The 20,465-nt window shown below is 41.7% G+C and overlaps 1 protein-coding gene across 2 annotated transcripts in view; it reads left to right on the forward strand.

Annotated features, from left to right (window-relative positions):
• Nucleotides 1–20,465, forward strand: part of lrrk1 (leucine-rich repeat kinase 1) — a 56,635-nt gene that overhangs the window by 27,067 nt on the left and 9,103 nt on the right. For both annotated transcript variants that reach the window (XM_053412854.1, XM_053412926.1), the window contains exons 24-33: nt 87–226; nt 2,731–3,046; nt 5,962–6,131; nt 7,090–7,293; nt 7,381–7,520; nt 7,807–7,944; nt 16,482–16,676; nt 17,286–17,437; nt 19,054–19,171; nt 20,025–20,141. In XM_053412854.1, coding sequence (XP_053268829.1) covers nt 87–226; nt 2,731–3,046; nt 5,962–6,131; nt 7,090–7,293; nt 7,381–7,520; nt 7,807–7,944; nt 16,482–16,676; nt 17,286–17,437; nt 19,054–19,171; nt 20,025–20,141 — 1,690 coding nt within the window. The remainder of the gene's footprint in view (nt 1–86; nt 227–2,730; nt 3,047–5,961; nt 6,132–7,089; nt 7,294–7,380; nt 7,521–7,806; nt 7,945–16,481; nt 16,677–17,285; nt 17,438–19,053; nt 19,172–20,024; nt 20,142–20,465) is intronic.

A 20,465-nucleotide genomic window follows, 5' to 3' on the forward strand; every position in this document is an offset into this window, starting at 1 on the left:
CTGTGAACAGGCTGAGCTGAGACATGGTCAAAGCATTTTAGGCTTCCAGGGAATTGAGGTGGTGATGTGTGTTCGTATCTCTGCAGTGTGGAGTCTTCAGACGTCAACTGGAAGAGGAAGAAGAGTGGGGGCATAAAGATCATCTGCCAGTCAGAGATGAGGGATTTCTCTGCCATGGCCTTCATCACAGACCACGTCAACTCTCTGATCGAGCAGTGGTTCCCAGGTCAGTGCACTGATCTCTGTTTATGTTTATATAGTAACCCAGCTGCTGGCAGCTCAAGGTCCGCTCCCAGAATTGTCTTGTTCGTACAACGACGTGTTAGGGCTATTTTAGGTTTAAAAAATAATAAATACAAAACAGAGAGTAAAATTGCAAGAAAATCTCAAACATTCTGAGATTTAAGTTGCACTGGTGATTCGTGTTTTTCTTTGATAAAACATGTGTCTTTTAACTTTAATTTAACTTTAATGTGTCTGGTTGCAAAACAAATTTCTATGAATTCAGAGTATGAGCCTTTTTTCTCACAGTAGTAATAATTCAGGGCCAGGTTAACGAGTAGACAGTTGAGATGTCTAGCAGACACAGAGCAACATTAGCATTCATATAAACTTTTGGCTCTGTGAACTATGAGGTGAAGGCCAATATTTACTCCTTGGTTTGTTCCAGTAAATATGTGTGATCAACATTCTCTGAGCTCTGAGTTGTTCATGTAATCAGCACGAACCCTGAAGTTAAATGTGAATCCATCTTAACAAGATCTTAATTGACTTGACCTTGGTTGTGCTATTTGATTAGCAGCACTGGTTTCCTTCCTTGAAGACCATTAGAATCCATTTCCTTACACATCCCGACCTTATTGTGATGGACTTCCATAATTCATCCCACGCTCACCCATTCTCAGAGAGATTTTTTTTATCCTGATATTGGGACACTGATGTACGATATAGCTACAAAGAAAATATTCCTTCTTCAGGCTCCACTGAGCAAAATGTCTTAATCTCTAATCAGAGTCAATAAAACTGTACCGACTCGCAGTGAGCTGCAGTCAGTATCAAATACATATTTTTATTTAAGTTTAAAAACACCACTAAGATCTTTTAAAATATTACTATAATAGCTTTTGATATTTCTCTGTCATCATATTTACATTATTCCTCTTGTGCAAGCTTTAAGTTGTATATTCTGTTGCAGCCACTCAGCAGTGAGATGATATTTTTCTCACAGAGTTTAGAGTAATATTGTGGGAAGTGTCAGCCCGAGTATCCTGTCCAGAGCCTCTGCAAATTAAGTGGAAGAGAACTAGGGATATTTTTAACACGGCCCATATCAGCATCACCACATCCAGCTCTGTGGTGTAGCAACAAGCACAAAGGAAACGCAAGAGGAATGTCACCGCTTTTAAAGGCCTCTGGGGAGAAATGTCCGTGTTTTTATAATCTGGAAAAATACAGTTTCAAATACCAGCCTGTGGTATTGTGACAAAATTAATTCCCTGCATCCCCCCTTTTCATAATTTATTTCAAGCATATATTATTTTTTTCACTGTTTTTCACTTTGATAGGATCCATTTATTTTTAGCTTTGTCTTAAGAATGACTCTGTTTCTCACAGATTATACGATTTATTTTGTAATTATATTTGGATATCTTCTGATCGCAACATTTGGTGCGTGTCCAAAGAGAGGAAGCAATGTTATATCATTTTTTTAATCAACTCATTATCAATACCTCAAGTTTCCCCTTATTTACTCTGCAAAGATATTATGTGCTTCAGATTCAGAATCTCAAGTTTTATGTAAATCAGCAAGTAAGGTTTATACAGTAAAATATGATCTTAAAGTGATTTTGCTTTAAATATATTTAACCAGCTAACACTGAATGGTTGTGTCTGTGGCAACCATTCATTTTTTAAACGGGAGGAAGACCTCAGTGAGTTGGTGAAGAATGAAGTGCAGATGAATAGCACCTCCAACTTCTCCAGTCACTGTGTCCTGCTGTTTGCAAACTCCTGCCATGTGCAGCTTAAAAACTGCTCAGAGAACGATAGAAAAAGGTCAGTAACCTCGCTGCCTGCCACCTACCTGGATATGAAACAGAGTCCCCAGTAAGGAAGAAGGTTAGAGGTATTTTTAGTACACAATTTGCACTTTTTTTAATTTCATGTCAACACATATTATATTGCAAGTCTAACATAGGTCTCAGTGTCACATATAAGTGAAATTAAGGCACATACTCCGTTCTGTGCTGACATGACAGTCAGTACGACATAGGGAAGCAACAGGGCACTAATGTCATTTTGAATGGTTTGTACTATCTATCCATCAATTGTCGGTACCACTCATCCTTTGAGAGTCATGAGAGGTGGCAGTGGGTGAGAAGCAGGATACAACAGATCGTTACTACCGTGGGTGTTCCTCACCACAGAGCACACTGGAAGCATAGCGTCGATTATAAATACTTATTTGGACAGACACTACAGTCAAAACCACCAATAAAAATTCATTGTAAATCAGCAAGTCAAACCGCATGTGACAAATCTTGTGAAATTTAGAAACGGTTTGGCTAAGAAACTGGAAATGTAATTTTGTCTTTGCTGTATTTGTCATTATATATAGAAAAAGCCACAAACTTGTAATTAGAGTTGTAATCCATTAGTAATCTTGAGACTGGTTCAGTCTATCATAGAACAAATCCAAATCATGTGTCATGTCTTTGTTGTGACTTGTAGCTTTGACAGCCAGTGAGAGTGACGGGACCCTCCTCATAGAGCAGTACGCCCCCTGCCCTCTTTGTGCCTCACTGGGCCAACAGAAGCAGGCCAAGCTCCCACCCAGCCGGCCCGGCAAAGCCAGAGAGAGACCAGATCGTGGAGGGGATGATGGAGGAGGAGGAGGAAGCCAATCAGGGGTTCATTACTTCAACATGGAGGACTGTGTGCTGGCTGCAGTGGAGAAGGAGCACATTATCTGTCCTCAGCATCCTGATCAGCCAGTCCCGCTGCAGGAGCTAGTCCCAGAACTTTTCATGACCGACTTCCCTGCACGGTAAACTCTCAATCTTTAATGGACCCTTTTGTTTTTGTTTTCGGGACTGCACACTCTGTAGATAATTGGGGTTCAGTACGACTTCATTCTAGTGGTTTTGACCTTCATTCCTATCGGTTATGAAAACACTGTTGACCCGAAGATAGCACCGGAAATCTGCTGCATCCACCCATCCAAAGATCTCTCTTTAAAATCTCACTGCAACAATGTCAGTACACTCCTCATTAGTGAGTTCACATGCTTCTTCTCATTTTGTATGTCTGCTTATTATTTTGGGAACCAATTTGATCTTTCAGGACATGATGATACCAGTCTTGCACAAATCTGTGGAGAAATGTCCTGTCATTCCTCACAGATGATTCTTTTCTGCTGCTCTTTGCTGAGTCTTCGTTGCTCCTCCTTCTACTTTCAAACGATTTTTTAGTGGATTTAAAACAGAGGACAAACTTCTTCAGGTCACAGTTTTGCTGTTTGCTTCTTTACATATTCTTGTGTGATTTCTTAACTTTATTCAGTATTTGGGTAAACAAACTAAAAAACTAAAAACTCTGGTTCCAACCAAAGAATGTGCTGCCAGACCTCATCAGCTTTTTTTCTTGTTTGCTTAATTGCTTCGCACTTCAACACCCAATACACCCGATTTGAGCCAATTCAGAATATATAACCTATATATACGTGGTTTTCCATGCAAGTTTGCATATATAGTCTAATAATAATAATAATAATAATAATAATCATCTATGAGATCATGTTTATACACTCTCGTGGATGGGGCTGACCACTCTTCAATTAAGACAATTTTCAGCCATCCTGAAACTGGTCGGGGCAATCCCTTACGTTTAAAATAGAGCAGGTTTAGTATGATTAAGAAGGCTACCGTAGCATTTTCCTGTGACAGATCTAGAATGTTAATTTTTGTAAAGAAGAACAAAAACTGCTGGGCACTGTAGTGTGTTTGCATTTTTCTGCCACTATGTGCTGCTTTGCACATTAAGTTGCTCTTAATTGGCTGGTGGTCTGTTAAGCTGCTGTTGACAACATCCTCTGGAAATCCAAAATTAACTGAGAGGATCCAGATGACCTTGTGGTGTGATGGTAGGCCCCTTATTTTCAGTGTAGTCTATCTAATTATACTGTACACAATGTCCTAGATGTACCATTCAGGTTAACACACATACTGTGGTGTGTACTTTAACTGTAACCCGCTTCAGGGCTTCAAGGCTCCAACTTATGGAAGGGAAACGCATAGGCTTACCACCATGTTCATCTAGTCTGAATGGTGTTGTTAGATGTACACATACATATTTTTTATATTATATATTGGTAAACTGTGTGTATGTAAATTACATAAATCTTACATACAGTAACTGTTTGAATCATTGGGGGGTAAGTCCACATACTCTTGTGAAACAGTCGATTATTGAGGAAAGAGCTGGAAAGGCTTGCATATAGCTTATTATTTCCTTTAATGGCAGATGTGACAGTCAGTGTGGGACTGTCTCACTGGATCTCAGAGCTTTGACAGACGTGTTGGTGCTTCCACCAGACACATTCCACAGGAGCTGGAGGATTCACACTGTATATAATATGTAACCTCTCTACACTATCTCTTTCTGTCTCACACATGCACTCACACACACACCACAGCCAGCAGCTCTCCAGGGCTTTGGCTGTATGACTTTCGGCTGATTTGTTGCCAGTTACAGCATCCGTTGATGTATTATCAGGGCTCAAGGGTAACCAGCACTCCTTCAGCTATTGGAGTAAACATTGTATCTGCCTCAGTGTCCTACAAACACACACACACACACACACACATACACACATACACAAAGTAGCACTCTGAAACACTGTATGTGGGGTTAGGGGTGGGGGTTGTTGGCTGGGCGGTCAGTTGCGCAAGCACAACTCTCTCTGTTGCAGCAAACATTTCCATGGGCCTGTGCTATTTTAGAGTTAAACAGCTCCTCCAAATATTTGCGTAAGTGCAAATGCAAATGTGTTGCAATTGAAACCATCATTAAGTGTTTTTTCACTATCTTGTGCCGTATCAGTAATCTGCTCCGTCACAGTTCTTTGCAACAAACTGACACTTTAGAACATCTTAACTTTTACTGGATCCAGCAGCTCCACAGTGTAAACAGATTCTTTTAGTTTTCAACTTGTTCATTATATGCTCACTCAACTTACCGTTGTAACATTGTCTCTGTCAGATTTTGCTTGTGAAAGCTGCTGTGGCATTGAAGAGTGTTAACTTTGTGAGAGAGAATTTGTCCTTGTAACTCATCCAGTGTAGCTCCATGTTTCCAGCTGTGATGCACTGAGACTGTTCTTCTTCATCATTGTGAGCACGTCCTCACAAACTAGACGCACAATGATTTGCTCATTTCTTCTGCAAAGCGCAACATTCTGGGTTTGTTCTTCTCTTGGTAGTCCCCACGATGTTTGTCAGCAATGATGACTATGGTGAATTCAAAGCTTTGTGGAATATCAAGGTGCACTGTCAAACCTTTAGGCCTTTTGCTGTTTTTATCTCACTAATCATTTTAGTTGGGAACTAACTTCTAGGTAGAGAATCATCTCAATTTATAAACTGTAAGTGTAACAGTGACAGATGAAAATTTGAACTTACTTCCTCATCCTTTCCAGCTTCATGTAAATCAACAATTCTTGACTGTAAGTCTTCAGAGGTCTTGTGGTTCTTGTGTTTGCTCAGAATTGTAACTTCATGTATATTTTCGTACAAGTCTAATTCTACTTACTTTTTCTTGTTACCCAATCTCTGATATTTCCTCAACTGTGGTTGAGAGAGCAAACAAACAAGTAACCAAAATGTCAGTACTCCAGGTGTGGGACTTTAGAAATAAAGAGTGTTTTTTTGTGTGTGTGTGTGTCACTGTATGTGTGTGTCTTAGGCTGTTTCTGGAGAAGGCCCAGCTGGAGTACTCTGAGGAGGAGAGCAACATCCTCGGCCAGGGTGGCAGTGGCGCTATCATCTACCGAGCCCGATATTGTGACCAGCCAGTGGCCATCAAACGCTTTCACTTCAAGAAGTGTCGGCAGCAGACCATCAGCAGCGACACAGGTACAAAGGCATGTTTTTCTCTCCTAATATTTTAGAAGCTGCTGATGGACAGTACTTGCTGTCAATAGCTTATGCAAAGAAGAATTTGACTTGTAAAGACGAAGAGGCTCCAGAAGAAAAGTCAGTATTACACACCTCGTACTTCTACCTGTAAGGATTTGATATAAATGTTACTAAGCTGTGTGGGAAGAGTTGCCCATAGGACACCAGACAAACAGTCAGAACCTGAATTTGGAGGGATTGCTAATTATTTTTGTACAGACTTTTATGTTCCCCAGAGAATTCATATTTCGGACTTGATACTAAGTATCCATTGTACAGATATCATGTGTCCCGCTGTTTTTGCCTCAAGTGGATCGTTTCCTCTGTTTCAGTAGTTTCTCAATTCCAGTTAAGAATCTCATGAAAACAAAAGTTTGTTGGATGGAGGTTGCAGTAATATTTTCATTGTTTCATAAACATAATTGATCAACATTTAAATTTAGTTGTTTCTGAAACACTTTTTACCTTATTTGTTAAAATACTCATCACGTCCTGATGGCCATCAATAAATAAGGTCATCTGGAGAAAAAATAAATAACACTATCTGTAGCTTTTACTAAATGCAACAACAAACATTAGAATAATAAGTAAAAATACTTGCAAAACTAATGATGGTCCCATCAACCGAACTTTCTTTTGAGTGCCTATTGGCAAATTCTAACATGCTAACACAACATTAAAATACCTAAAAAAACATTTAGCTTAAGTACAACCTCACAGAGCAGGTAGGGTTAACTCTACCTTATGTCTGTACTTTACCTAGTTTTATATTAAAGTTCAAACTGCAAACTGCAATAATATCTATGACATACTTGCTATCAGACCCTGAATGTTTTTTATCAAGTAGCCTTTTGTCTTCTTATACACCTGCTTAACTAGTTGCGTTATTGAGGACAGCATTTTCTCATTGTGTTAGACACCATGGTGAAACACCTGCAGTCTGCAGATGTCTGCCGGAGCTTTTCTGAATTTCGCCAGGAGGCCAGTATGTTGCACTCTCTCCAGCATCCCTGTATCGTTTCCTTGGTGGGCATCAGCATCCATCCGCTCTGCTTTGCCCTGCAGTTAGCCCCTCTGGGCAGCCTCAACTCTGTGCTGAAGGAGAAGCACACAGGCAATGGTACGTGCAGGGATATTCATCATGTGGTTTCCCTCTTGAAGTTTGCCTGTTTCTTTGCCAGTGGAACATTTGTTTTTTTATTTGTAGGCTCCAAGTACATGCCCCTTGGTCACATGCTAACCTTCAGAGTGGCATATCAGATTGCAGCAGGACTGGCGTACCTTCACAAGAAGAGCATCATCTTCTGTGACCTTAAATCTGACAACATCCTGGTGTGGTCTCTGCAGGTCTGTGTGTGAATTAGAAAAACATTTTTATTTTAGTTTATAAACAATGTTCAGATACACCGTATGCTATTTATCAGATAAAATGTCACCATTTCAGACTTTGTCAGGAGTAGAACTGTAAAGTCCGGAAACTATTTGATTTGCTCTCCGAGTTTTTAAATCTTCGAGACAGAGACATTTCAGATCTGAAAGTGAATCCTTTGAACAAAGAGAATTTATTTAAAGTCGCACATAGACTTTGTTTCTATCAATTTAGGTTTTAATTCATTCCTTTGCCCTCCTCCAGGTGCAGGATCCTATCAACATTAAACTCTCTGACTATGGTATTTCTCGACAATCCTTCCATGAGGGGGCTCTGGGCGTTGAGGGGACTCCAGGGTACCAGGCTCCTGAGATCCGACCAGGCATTGTGTATGACGAGAAGGTACTGACCCTAACTCATGTTATTTGACAGGTGCTACATTTTAATCAATGTTATGTCTTTACGTAGCCTGTAAATCAACTTCACAAGTTTCAACCAATTGCACACAGTTATCGGCCCCCTAAACATGCCTGAGTTTTTATGTAAATGTGACGCCTATTGGCCGGAGGCATTATGTTTTGGGTTGTCCGTTCGTCCATCCCTTTCTCCTGAACACGATATCTCGTGAACGCCTTTAGGGAATGTCTTCAAATTTGGTCCAAATATTGAATTGGACTCACACATTAACTATTTTTGTGGTAAAGGTCACAGTGACCTCACAAAGCACAATTTTTGCCTAGTGAAGGTGTGATCTCTCGCTTTGAGGGAATTCTTCCACATTTGGCACAAACATTCAATTGAGGTTGGAATTCATTTTGGTTGCCAAAGGTCAAGGTCCTGTTTGTTTGTAAAATCAAAGCATGTTAGTTTTTCTCAAACTTGATTAATTAAGATGAGCTTATGGGAATGTGGTAAAATCATTCACTTGAACTCAAAGATGAACTGATTACTTTCCAGTGGTCAGAGGTCACAGTGACTTTAATGAATCTGGGGGAAAATAGATGTAGAAATAGTTACATGACAATTGCACTGGTTGGTGGAGGCATACAAACTCAGTGTGGTTATTCTAGTTTCACCAAAGTCTACGAATACATTTTTGGGGAAACAATGAAAAAGGTGAAAAACGCTCTCTCACAGAGACTTAACACAAAAGATATCTAGGACCTAATTTTAACTCTGATTTCCATTGACCGTTCACTGTACAATTTATATTGGCTGATAAACTGACCTTGATTTCTGCAAGTGTATACCGTAAAACGAGGAGCTGAATAGATCGAGACATTTGGACAGTCACTGATCTTTGTTCTCCCTAGACTTTGAGCATCAGCAAATTCAATGTGAAATATAATAATGTATACAAGATAAAACTATCATCCTAAATTTTTATAAAATGTTGTCACTATAGGAAGAACTGTGTGTGGACATGCAACCCACTTTTTATCCTCCTTGGGGCTTCTCTCCCAGCGTTTCACTGAAACCTCTTTCCCCTCTGCTTTGGTCTGTTCTCCTGTAAGTGGAACGCAGGTAATTGACTCGTCCGAGCCTCAGGGGACAAAGCACTCACTGCCTCAGTTATTGCAGCCCAGGCTTAATTTTTTTTAAACATTGTCTAGAGCAGGGGGGTCAATCATACGGCCCGCAAGGGGGTCCAGCTCAGCCCGCCGGATGCAAGGCATGCTTTAAATAAAATTAAGTTTGAAATAAAAAAAATAATTATCAAACAACCATCTCACTCTTTGCCAGTGATTCTCAAACTGGTGGGGCTCAGAGGCATAACAGGTGGGGCGCGCGACCGGGAGGGGAAATGTGAGGCGAAACTAATGTTTTGACGTCTGCATCTCTTTAACGGTGGAACAGTAAACAAATCGTTCTTTCGCCGTAGCCAGGGGTCGGGCATCCGGCGCTCTGCAGTGGCGCCCTGTACAGTGTTGTGCATGTCACGAACAATAAACTCTCGTTCAGGTTAATTTGATAAATCATCATCGTATCAGGCCAGCATGAAATACCAGGAGCAACAAATGTGTGTGTCCCGAGACAGCACACACACTCAGGTACCGGGCCTCCGCCCCCACTCATTCGCACAGAGAGACGCACAGTGAGATCAGAGCTCGTTCCCGTGATGCCGCCGGTCAGTGACAAACAAGACACAGTGTCCAAAAATCAAACTAGGGTACAGGGTACGCAAAGTGGTTCAGGGGGTACGCGGTGGTGTGCACGGAGCCCCGGGGGGCTGGAATCCCCCCTCAGCCAGCGTGCGCCGGCCCTCACCTTTCACTTTCAATGCGTGCTTCAGACTCCTAGGTACGTGTTCCAAGACGGGTCGGACCCCCCCGTTATGTCGGTTTCATGTGGGTATCCGCAGCCGCCGAGCACCCCCCGCCCTGAGCGACGTTGTCCAGGGCGAAGGGGCCTGGCGACTTCGGTGCTATAATTTTACTGGTCTGGCCAACTTGAGATCAAAATGGGCAGTATGTGGCCCCATAACTAAAATGAGTTTGACACCCCTGGTCTAGAGCTAAACATGCTACGGAAAAGTGTGCCTTTTGTGGCTTTCACCTCTGACACAATTATTTCTTCTTAATTCTTCTGTTTTTTACCTTTTGGGCCCCGTCTCTTATAACTTCAACTGTTCAGCACACCGCTCTCTTCTTGAGATCCAAAACAGATTTCCTTAATATGGAGAAATGGAGGAGTGGCAGTATACTAATTGCAGTGAGCGGACATACACTTGTCAATTCACAAACATACACAAAGTGGTGAGAACAAAATTACCTGGTGCGCTCAGTCATGAATCCGGCCGCGATTTTGCACTTGCACTTATTTTGGGCCTAAGATCATTTCTGCACATGTTAGTGAAATGATTTTTATTTTGATGTTTTTATGCATTCAACTGAATCTGACAAGGAATCAGGGAACGTTGGCTTGGCAACATGTCTACATACGTGCTGGAGAGCATTGTTGAGTTTTTCCTCTTCTTCTGCTGTGCAAATCATTTCTTATCATCCACAGAACTCTTTCTCCTGGACCAGCTTTGTTGTACATGTTGTACTTTTCCTATGCAAACCTACTTTTCAGAGTGTGCCCAACGCTTGATTTTGTCATATCGACCTTTATCATCTTTTCCTCATTTCTTAAATCTTCAGTTTGAAAAATGTTTTAAATTTAAAATCATAATTATCCTCTTCACTTTCATGGTCACCTACTTACTCCTCATACTGAGAGAAGACGCCACCACAATCTAAAAGTAAACTCTCAGTCAACCCTGATTGAGCTCAGGAGCTGATGTTGAGACAACACAGAGCAACGTTTATCAGCCAAGTGTCTACTTACTTTTGAACCCATGCCACTTGGGCACTTTGCTAGTGACAGTGTTGATAATGTCCCCGTTTTCCATGAGACATTATATTTATATTAGGTCCATGCCTCACATGGTCTGCATTCCAAACTGAAGATGGGAGGATTAACTCAAAATAAACCCGACTGGGGTTTATTCCAAAGGGCTCGTCATGGCCAACACAGCCTCCATCCTGCCGCTCGCTCTGTGTGACTTTTTCTTTTCCTCCATCACATGTGGAAGTCTTTATAGAGACACTTGATCCTAGCATGGGGTACATGCAGAATTAATAACAGAGAGTGATCTTTGAAATGGTCAAATTAGTTTGACCCACTCACTGCAGTGTATGTACAGCATGTAGGAGTCTTACAGTGCAGCAGGAATCTGTCTGGACTGTGATCTGATGTTTGTGCGGAAGGTGTTAGGATTGAAACAGCTACACTGTGTATGGTACTTAACAAGCCAGAGGATCTACAGTTAGTGGGCTGATTGTTTTGACTGGCTGCTTCCTCTCTGCAGCATGTTGCCTTACTGTCTGATTAGTACCACATGTCTGCTTTAATGCAAAGGAAGAAGAAAAACCATAGACCCATGCAGGTTTATGATGGCTGCTGTACCTTTACAGTCTTTTTATCCTGAACCTTTTTTTCATATGACACCGCAGCCAGAGCTCTCAACTGCTAAAAGTTTTTACTCCAAAAATCGAACCGTTGATCTGGAATAGGAAATATCTAAGCAAAGAAAAAAATATATAAATTATGCTTTTTTTTTATTATCTACGAACACATTCTAAAAACACATTGGTACTGTCATTCTGCCACACTGTGCTGAGGTTCAGTATTCGGTAATAGTCTATAATTAACTATGACAAGAGCCCCAAAAGTCTTCAAATGTCTAGTTTTGTCTGACTAAGATTTCAAAATGTAAAAATCTAAACGTATCTAGTTTGCAATGATGAAAAAGTAATTGCCTGATTGGAGAAGAAGAAGCAAAATAATATTATAAATTATTAATGTTTTCTTAAGTACTTTAATAATGAATTAATTAAATTAACCAAATTGATTAGTACTTTTCTGTCATTTGACCAAGTCAATTTTTTTTTAACTGATTTCGAAATTAAATGTAACAAACTCAGAGCACGGTTATTTTTGAGTGTCTGTGTGACATGGCTGACCCCGACTACCCTGAGCTTCTCCTCTCCCCAGGGTAGTTAGCTTCACTGGGGTTTACAGTTTCACTGCTGCCTGCCTCTGGAGAGGAAGCTTTCAAAGAGCAGACAAACTACCCATAAGCCTCCTCCTCTCTTCATCAGCCCTTACCCTCTCACTGAGTCGGCTGACCTCAGCCAGTCAAACACCTCTCTCCTCTCCTGAGTGTTAATTTCACTTTTTGATGAGGTTTGACTATTTTAATGAGATGCTGACAAGGCTGAAGAGAGAATAATGATGGAGCAAGCAGGAAAGACTTGAAGCATAAAAGGAAAGTAAATGACAAGCAGCTTTATGGCTGGTAACTTGCCAAGAAATGAAAGTATTTGGACGTTGATCTTTATCTGGACAATGTACAGGTTAAAAATCCACGACATGAATTGTTTATCATAGTTAATAAGCCATTTGCAGTGTCACTGTACTGGGCGTGGTTACTTATACTTGCATGGCTTAATCTTTGAGACAAGCATATGCTACTGGCAGGATCAAGCAGGTAGCCCTCTATGCTCTGAGACCACAACAAACCCACTGTGGTCGCCCTAGGTTCTAGAAATAATTGAAAAGATATATACCAACATTTAACAACCATTTTGAGAACAAGTTGAAAACATTTATCATGCAGCCAGGGCTCAATTCATCAGACCTGGTTTAACATATTAAGATTGACATATGTCATCCATCTTAAACAATCCTCATACTTATCATCCAGATACCCTGGGTCTTAAAATGCATCAGGGACTTTTAATGTTGATCGAGGTAATCTCAATATCTGAGCAATAGTTTTCTCTTATTGTTAAAAAGAAAGCCACATGATAGTCAAAGAACCAACCCTTTTATGATTCAAGGTTCAAGATTCAAGATTTTTATTATCAAATGCACAATAATAACATTAAGCAGTCGCTGGCAGTGAAATGCTTGGGTCAAAGGCTCTCTTCTAGCAATGCTCAAGTAATTACAACCTAAAAAATAAAGTAGAAATAGTATAAAATAGAATAAAATAGAATATCAAAATTTAAAATAGAAAATTAAGTATATATATCTAAATATATATAAAAACAGCTGAAGAGAAAATAAAACAACAATAGTGCAATTTGTGCAATTATGCAAATATGCAAATATATCACGGTGCTAGTTTGGTGGAGTTAGGCAGTTCAGAGGAGTTTAAAAGTCTTATGGCCGGGGGGATGAAACTGTCTCTGAGCCTGGTGGTGCCGGCCGGATGCTGCGGTACCGTCAGCCAGACGGCAGCAGGCAAAAATGTTTATGGCTCGGGTGAAAGGGGTCTTTAATAATCTGGCTACTCTTCTTCCTGCACCGCTGGGTGTAGAGGTCCTCCATGGATGGTGCTGGGCAGACTTCACCACCCGCTGTAGAGCCTTACGGCTCAGGGCGGTACAGCTGCCATACCAGGCGGTGATGCAGCCTGTCAGGATGCTCTCTATGGTGCACCTGTAGAAGTTGCAGAGAATCCTGTCATCCATGTGGAGGCTCCGCAGCCTGTGGAGGAAGAAGAGTCGCTGCCTGGCCGTCTTCCTGATGGAGTCTGTGTGATGGGGCCAGGTCAGGTCATCAGTGATGTGGACCCCGAGGAATTTGAAGCTGCTGACTCGCTCCACCGTAGTCCTGTTGATGGAGAGGGGGGCGTGTTCCACTCCTTGTCTCTTCCTGTAGTCCACGATCAGCTCCTTCGTTTTGCTGACATTGAGATGGAGGTTGTTGTCCTGGCACCAAGATGTCAGGGCTCTGACCTCCTCTCTGTAGGCCTTCTCATCGTCGCTGGTGATCAGGCCTATGACAGTCGTGTCATCAGCAAACTTGACGATGGTGTTGGAGCTGTGGGTGGCCACGCAGTCATGCGTGAACAGGGAGTACAGGAGAGGACTGATCACGCAGCCCTGGGGGGCAACGGTGTTGAGAGTCAGGGTGGAGGATGTGGTGCTGCCGAACCGCAACGCCTGTGGTCTGCCCGTCAGGAAGTTCAGTATCCTCTCAAGGAGGGCGATGTTGACCCCAAGGTCTCTGAGCTTGGTGACGAGCTTCAGGAGCACGATGGTGTTGAATGCTTAACTGTAGTCGATGAACAGCATTCTCACATATGTGTCCCTCTGGTCCAGGTGGGAGAGAGCAGTGTGGAGGGTGAGGGAGATGGCATCTGCAGTCAACCTATTTTACCTGTAGGCAAACTGAAGAGGGTCCAGAGAGTCAGGGAGGGAGGAGGTGATGAATGGTTGGACCAGCCGCTCAAAGCACTTCATGATGATGGAAGTGAGTGCTACTGGGTGGTAGTCGTTCAGGCAGAGGGTTTTTGTTTTCCTGGGAACAGGGACAATGATGGTCTTCTTAAAACATGCGGGGACTACAGACTGGAGCAGTGACAGGTTGAAGATGTCTGTGAACACATCTGCCAGCTGATCTGCATTCACCTTGAGAGCTCGGCCAGGGATCCCATCAGGACCAGGTGCCTTTTGCGTGTTGATCCGGTTGAGAGATTTCGACACGTCTGCCCTGGATATGACGGGGGGGCAGCGGTCCTCCTGGGCCTCTTCGATCTCCACAGCCGGGGAGTTACTCTCAAAGCGTGCATAAAAGTGTTCAAATCCTCTGGGAGAGATGCAGACATTACTGCATTCATATCTGTTCTGGCCATGAGTAGATGCTCCATTATGTAACAACACAAGGAAAAGGGCTCAGTGGCTCAGGCTTTAATAATGTTCAAGTAAATAGGAAAGTGGGGAAAGGACGTAGATGCCTTTTCAAATATTAATTATTTGTTAAGTTTGTTATTTGTACAGTTTGTTGGGTTAAGTGGTGCATCCATTTTATGATCCCTACTCCTTAAATAATTGAGTGGCATTTCAAGCTCTGCCCTAGTGATGATTAGCTACTCCACTAGTCAGCTTCTGTCTTCGGTATAATACAGTATGTTATCATGCCACATAAGTTAATAAGGCTAAATCTAACCTTAAGTCTGAAGAAAATATGCAGCTTTCAGAAGGAATTTCAGATATATTGTTCAAGGTCTCGTTGTCTGCAAAATTAACACTGAAAAGATTTTAGACTAATCAAACTAAGGTCAGGAGAAGGTCCTTTTATGACTATGTTATTGTTATCAGTAGCCCCTGTGACGCCATACCATACCACACCACAGACCTCAAGTGTATCTGGAGCCACGACCAAGTGATGTCACCTCAAAAGCAGCTATGTGTTTTTGGCAGTGCACAACTGTTTACCTCTACAGTTATTCTGTGAATTTCCAGAGAAGCTGACTCCCGCAGTCACTATCTATGACCACTCGGGGCAGGAATCCACTGGGGTATTTCAGGCCTCAGATAATAGGTTCTAAGGATGAGATGAATGAGGAAAGTTAATCTTTGCTTTATAAACAAAATATTTTTATTTGAGTCAAGGGCCCCTGCAGACAATAGGAAAAAAAGAAGAGTGTTGTGTTGCAGTTGTTTATTTGTCAATCAGTGTTTCCATTGTCATGTCTCCACTGCCATGTATTCTACTGCTGATTAGTGGAGGCTCAAAGTTGTCCAATTTCTTGGTACAAGTATAGTATATTGTATTTTAACATCTGTTTCTGTTTCATCTTAGTTTGCTATGATTTGACGATGTAGTGTTGAAGTTTGTTTAGCTTAGACAGACACATAGCTTCACATCAACTTCAACATCAATACTACAACAATAAAGAGCTTTAGGAGACGTAACGCTAATTTAAACAGCTGCTCTTAAAAGGCAGATGTGACTTTAAATACTCACGTTTCATCACAGTAGATCTGTTTCTGCAGAATAATAATCTGTGTAACGTAGTCAAGTCAAATGGGTTGGGGAGTGAATCAACTTTACGTACCATTAGATATCTTACGTGGTGGAGCTTAATTTCCAAACACACTCATCCTCATAAACTAACGCTTTTCCCCACTGGCTTGACCGGATCAGACGAACGGCAACAGAGAAGCTTTTCACAGAGCAAGCACACAGACAGAAACACACGCGAATCAAATTACTCCAAAACAAGTCTATAATGCTTGTGAGTCAAGTTTATTCACACAAACATTCACGCTACTTTGCATATAAAATAAAATTAAATATATTTTGCCACAAAGTACAGATGTATTGAGCTTTCTGCAGAACAGCGCCATCTGGATCTGGTGGGGCAGTGCCCCACGTGCCCCTAATGTAGAAATGCCACTGGTTTCACATCAACATTCCTGACATGTGTTACATAACCTACCCAAAGCCATACATTCATTTCAACCCAAGGCTGTGTTCCGTGTGTGAAAACATTGCATACATATTTGACTGGAGGTTTCAACGACCTCCTGTGATGAACTTCTGTAACCAAACCTTGACATTCCTTCTTTTTCCCCTCCCCTCATCATTGCTGTCTGAAGGTGGACATGTTCTCCTATGGCATGGTGCTGTATGAGCTGCTGTCAGGACGAAGGCCGGCATTGGGACAGCACCAGCTTCAGATAGCCAAGAAGCTTTCTAAGGGCATACGACCGGTGCTGGGAAGTCCAGAGGAGGTTCAGTTCACCTGCCTCCACAGCATGCTGACTGAATGCTGGGACACTAAGCCCGAGAAAGTGAGTGTCCCTGCCTTTTTTTTTCGTTTTTGTGGACACTAATCGATCAGACTTTGTGCTATGTTTGGTTAGGATAGCGGTGAAGACAGAAACCCATTAAAAATACATCATAAACATACCAGAATAATTATCATTATAGGGAGAGCGTGGCCTAGGGGATAGAGCGGGTGTTCTGCAACAAGAAGGTTGCCGGTTCGAATCCCACTGTATCCCATCTGCATGCTTCATCTTCAGCTAAATGACCAGAACATGCAGGGTCATCACCTACAGCTTGGTTGTATGTTGTTGTGAAAACAAAGGATTATGAGTTCTCACATTGTGAAACTCCCAGCAGTAAATCCTCACAGGTCAAATGCTGCTTATCATTATCAAGTAAATGTATATTGCACATGTAATTCCTATAGAATAATAGTAGTATCTACCACTGGAGTAGTAGATAAGTTGTATGCTTATACTTATGAACTGCCTCCGGTATTAGGCTTTTAAATTTCCCCCTGCTGTTATTGGTAGCTTTCCCCAGGTAACAGACATGCTGCCTTGATCATAGCATTGGTATCCGGAGTTTCTAGTTCAAATTGTGATTCTAACTGTGTGTGTGTGCTTGTGCAGAGGCCGGTGGCTATGCAGTGTGTGAGGCAGATGCAGGAGCCCAGCTTCCCCTGCCTCAGGTTTGTGTTGTCCTGTGACAGCAACTCGCAGCTCTTCCTGTCCCAGCTGCAGGGATACAGCGCTGTGTTCTGGAGCGGAGACAAGGACGACAGGTTTGTCTCAACCATGTAGAAAATATGCTAATACCTACTGTTTTTTATTAGATTTTAAACCATGAATAAAAGGCTGACTTACATTTTTCCCTTCACAAACCTGCCCCGCTTTTCACACGTTTAATCTAAAACTGAGTGTTAATATGGAAGATTTTTTCTGCATATTTGCAGTAGAAAAGACACATTTCAAGTTACAGTGTAGATAATATCTGTACCATATCTTCTCAGATCCATTCTTCAGTGCTAGCTGCATAGTGATCTTATCCTTCAGAGCATTAACCCTCAGCTCAGCCTCTCGCTCCAGCTCATTAACTAGGATGAGGATAACTGCACTTCACTTGGACCTCCTCAGAAGGACTCTTCCCCAGGATTCGGGACTCAAAAAGTGTCTGATTTCCATTGTGAAATTCAGGAACTCTAAGAATATTTAAACTCTTTTAAACATCACAAATGTAGGAGTAGCAAGTAGAGGATATGGACTGACCAATATAGGTTCTTAGGCACACCACACCATACTACTTTCTTTTGAGGCTCTGCTCCATGTTTACATGACTGCATCAAATCATTTCTGCAGATTTGTTACCGCTTTTTTTCCTTTCTTTAGTCAAGAGCGTGGTCTTTCAGTTTGAGAGCATGACTTGTTGAATTTATGTTCAGATTGTGTATTACGTTTCATCAAATTCCTGCCCTTGCACTCAAATAGCCACTGTTTGCACTTACACTCGCTCTGCTCCTGCTCAAACTGTGTGCTTGCACCCTGATATTTTGTTGTTCACACAGATTTCCTGTACTCCACCTTCAGCCCTTTTCCGCACTCAGGTTGCTTTCTGTGCACTTGTGAATCGTCTGCTCTCAGATTTCTCCTGTGCTCTTGAATTTTTGTTCAATTTTATGTGCAAAAACCCTGTCAAAATTCCCGACCAATAGTAGGCCAGGTGTACTGTTGACCACTGGTCAACCAATGAAATGATCCCTGCATCAATCCTGCATCCTTCAGAACGTCCTGTCCGGGCGGTTTCTCTTAAACCGGGTTTAACGTAATTTGTCAACTGCACATTCATGCTGTCATTCTACTATTCTACCACATCGCAAAGGATCTACTGGATTAACATGTGGTGAATGAGGAGGTCAAAGACGTTCACATGGAGCATTATCCTGCTGAAAATTACCATTAGAAGATGATAAACTGTGGCTATAAAGGGATGAACATGGTCAGTCACAATAATCAGATGAACTCGCACGATGAACTGTGACATTTAAACCATGATTGATTGATGTTAAAGACAAGAGTGTGACATGAAATACATTCATTACTCCACCCCCCCTAACATCTTGTGGTTATTTGAGGGACTGTAGCCTTTCTGTGAGTTCCAACCAGTCTGGTCTCTCTCCTCTGACCACTCTCACCAACAAAGCATAAATTCTGGAAACATCTAGTGGATGATTAATGCAAACAGTAAACAAATGCCCTGACATGTTTGATCGGCAGAACTGCCTCGTTGATTCTGAGTATAAACACTTGAAACTGCTGTGTGTGACAATCCAATGAGATAGACAGTTTCAAAGAAGCTGAAACCAGTGCCTGATCAAACCATGATGCTGTGTGTGTTGAGCAGGAACTACAGTGTGGTGAACGTGGAGAAGGGCGAGGTGGCGGTAAAGAGGATGTCGTGTCCAGGCGGCAGGATCAGCTGTCAGATGAAGATGTGCAACACTCTGTGGATGGCCACCGAGGTACACACCATGTTGTAGAACCAACACTTGCTCCTCTAAACGTTAGACTGTGGCCGAAAACCCACTATGCCAGGAACAATGTTTAAGTCACCTATGGAAATATCTTCTTAATTCAGCTTCCCAGGAGATTTCGTTGTAATTATTTGGTTTTATTTATCTCTCTATTCATATGGAAGCCAGTTGTTTTATGAACTGTTAGGAAGCCAGCACAGTGTTTTTTCTAACCACACACAGCTGGGTGCTGACATTGTGTGTGATACACTTAAAATCACATGAACACATTTAACTCACTCATTTGTGCACATTTGCTTTTGGATAAATTGTCTGATATGTAGAGAACCTTTCTTCTTTTAAGAAATCGTTATTGTCACATAAATATTTCATAAAAAACTTTGAACCAAAGTTTTGATTAAAATTAGCCCCAGAGACAGTAGTGCACAGACTGGTTCTGTAGTGCTTGTGTTGCAGCTGCAGATTGTTGGCTGAAGAACACTCCTCACAGCAGGAACCAGGCTGTGCACATTTGTTTTGTATGAGGAAGAGCACAGGGTTCGGTCAATACACACAATGGCAGACTCTCTCTCACTTCTCAGCACAAAAGCTAGTTTCTCTGGGAGTTTGAAAGGATGTCCCTCAAACGTTCTGTGTCATTTATGTCCATGTTGTCCTACCACAGGTAACGCAGAACTTTACTAGCATACTCATGAATTCAATATAAAGGTTCACAGATGATCTCATTGATTTTGATGGCAGAGAATGGTTTTAGGAACGTTCACAAAAATACATATAAGATGAACAACATATTTACTTTAAGTGTTTTTTTATTGTTCTCTGGCATGTGTTTGTACCACAGGAGCAGGAGGTTTTCATCTTCAGTCTGAAGGACATGTGCCCTCTCAGTCAACCCCAGAAACAGTTCTCCTGTCCTGCCATCATCACCTGCCTGTTCCCTGTACCAGAAGGAGAACAGGTCAGCTGTTCACACACACACACACACACACACACTTGCGTCGTTTGCTATATGTGCACATAAATAAGTAATCTAAGTAAAACAAATGGCCTCAATTGAATAATTTTTATTCAAAAAAAGAACACATTATCATCCTAAAACAAATGTCATTTATTTGTGCAGCAGAATTACAGCATCTTAGTCGTGAGCAGTGATGATATGCTGCTTTGCACTGGCTGGCATTGTTGTGATTATACATGTCGGTCTGAATAAAATCAAAATTGCCATTTCCATAAAGGTAGCTGGGACTCCTCCAGCTTAGCACAGGTCAGAACTGAACACTGT

The sequence above is a fragment of the Pleuronectes platessa genome, chromosome 1 (genome assembly GCF_947347685.1).
Source record: "Pleuronectes platessa chromosome 1, fPlePla1.1, whole genome shotgun sequence".
Classification (NCBI taxonomy): domain Eukaryota; kingdom Metazoa; phylum Chordata; class Actinopteri; order Pleuronectiformes; family Pleuronectidae; genus Pleuronectes; species Pleuronectes platessa.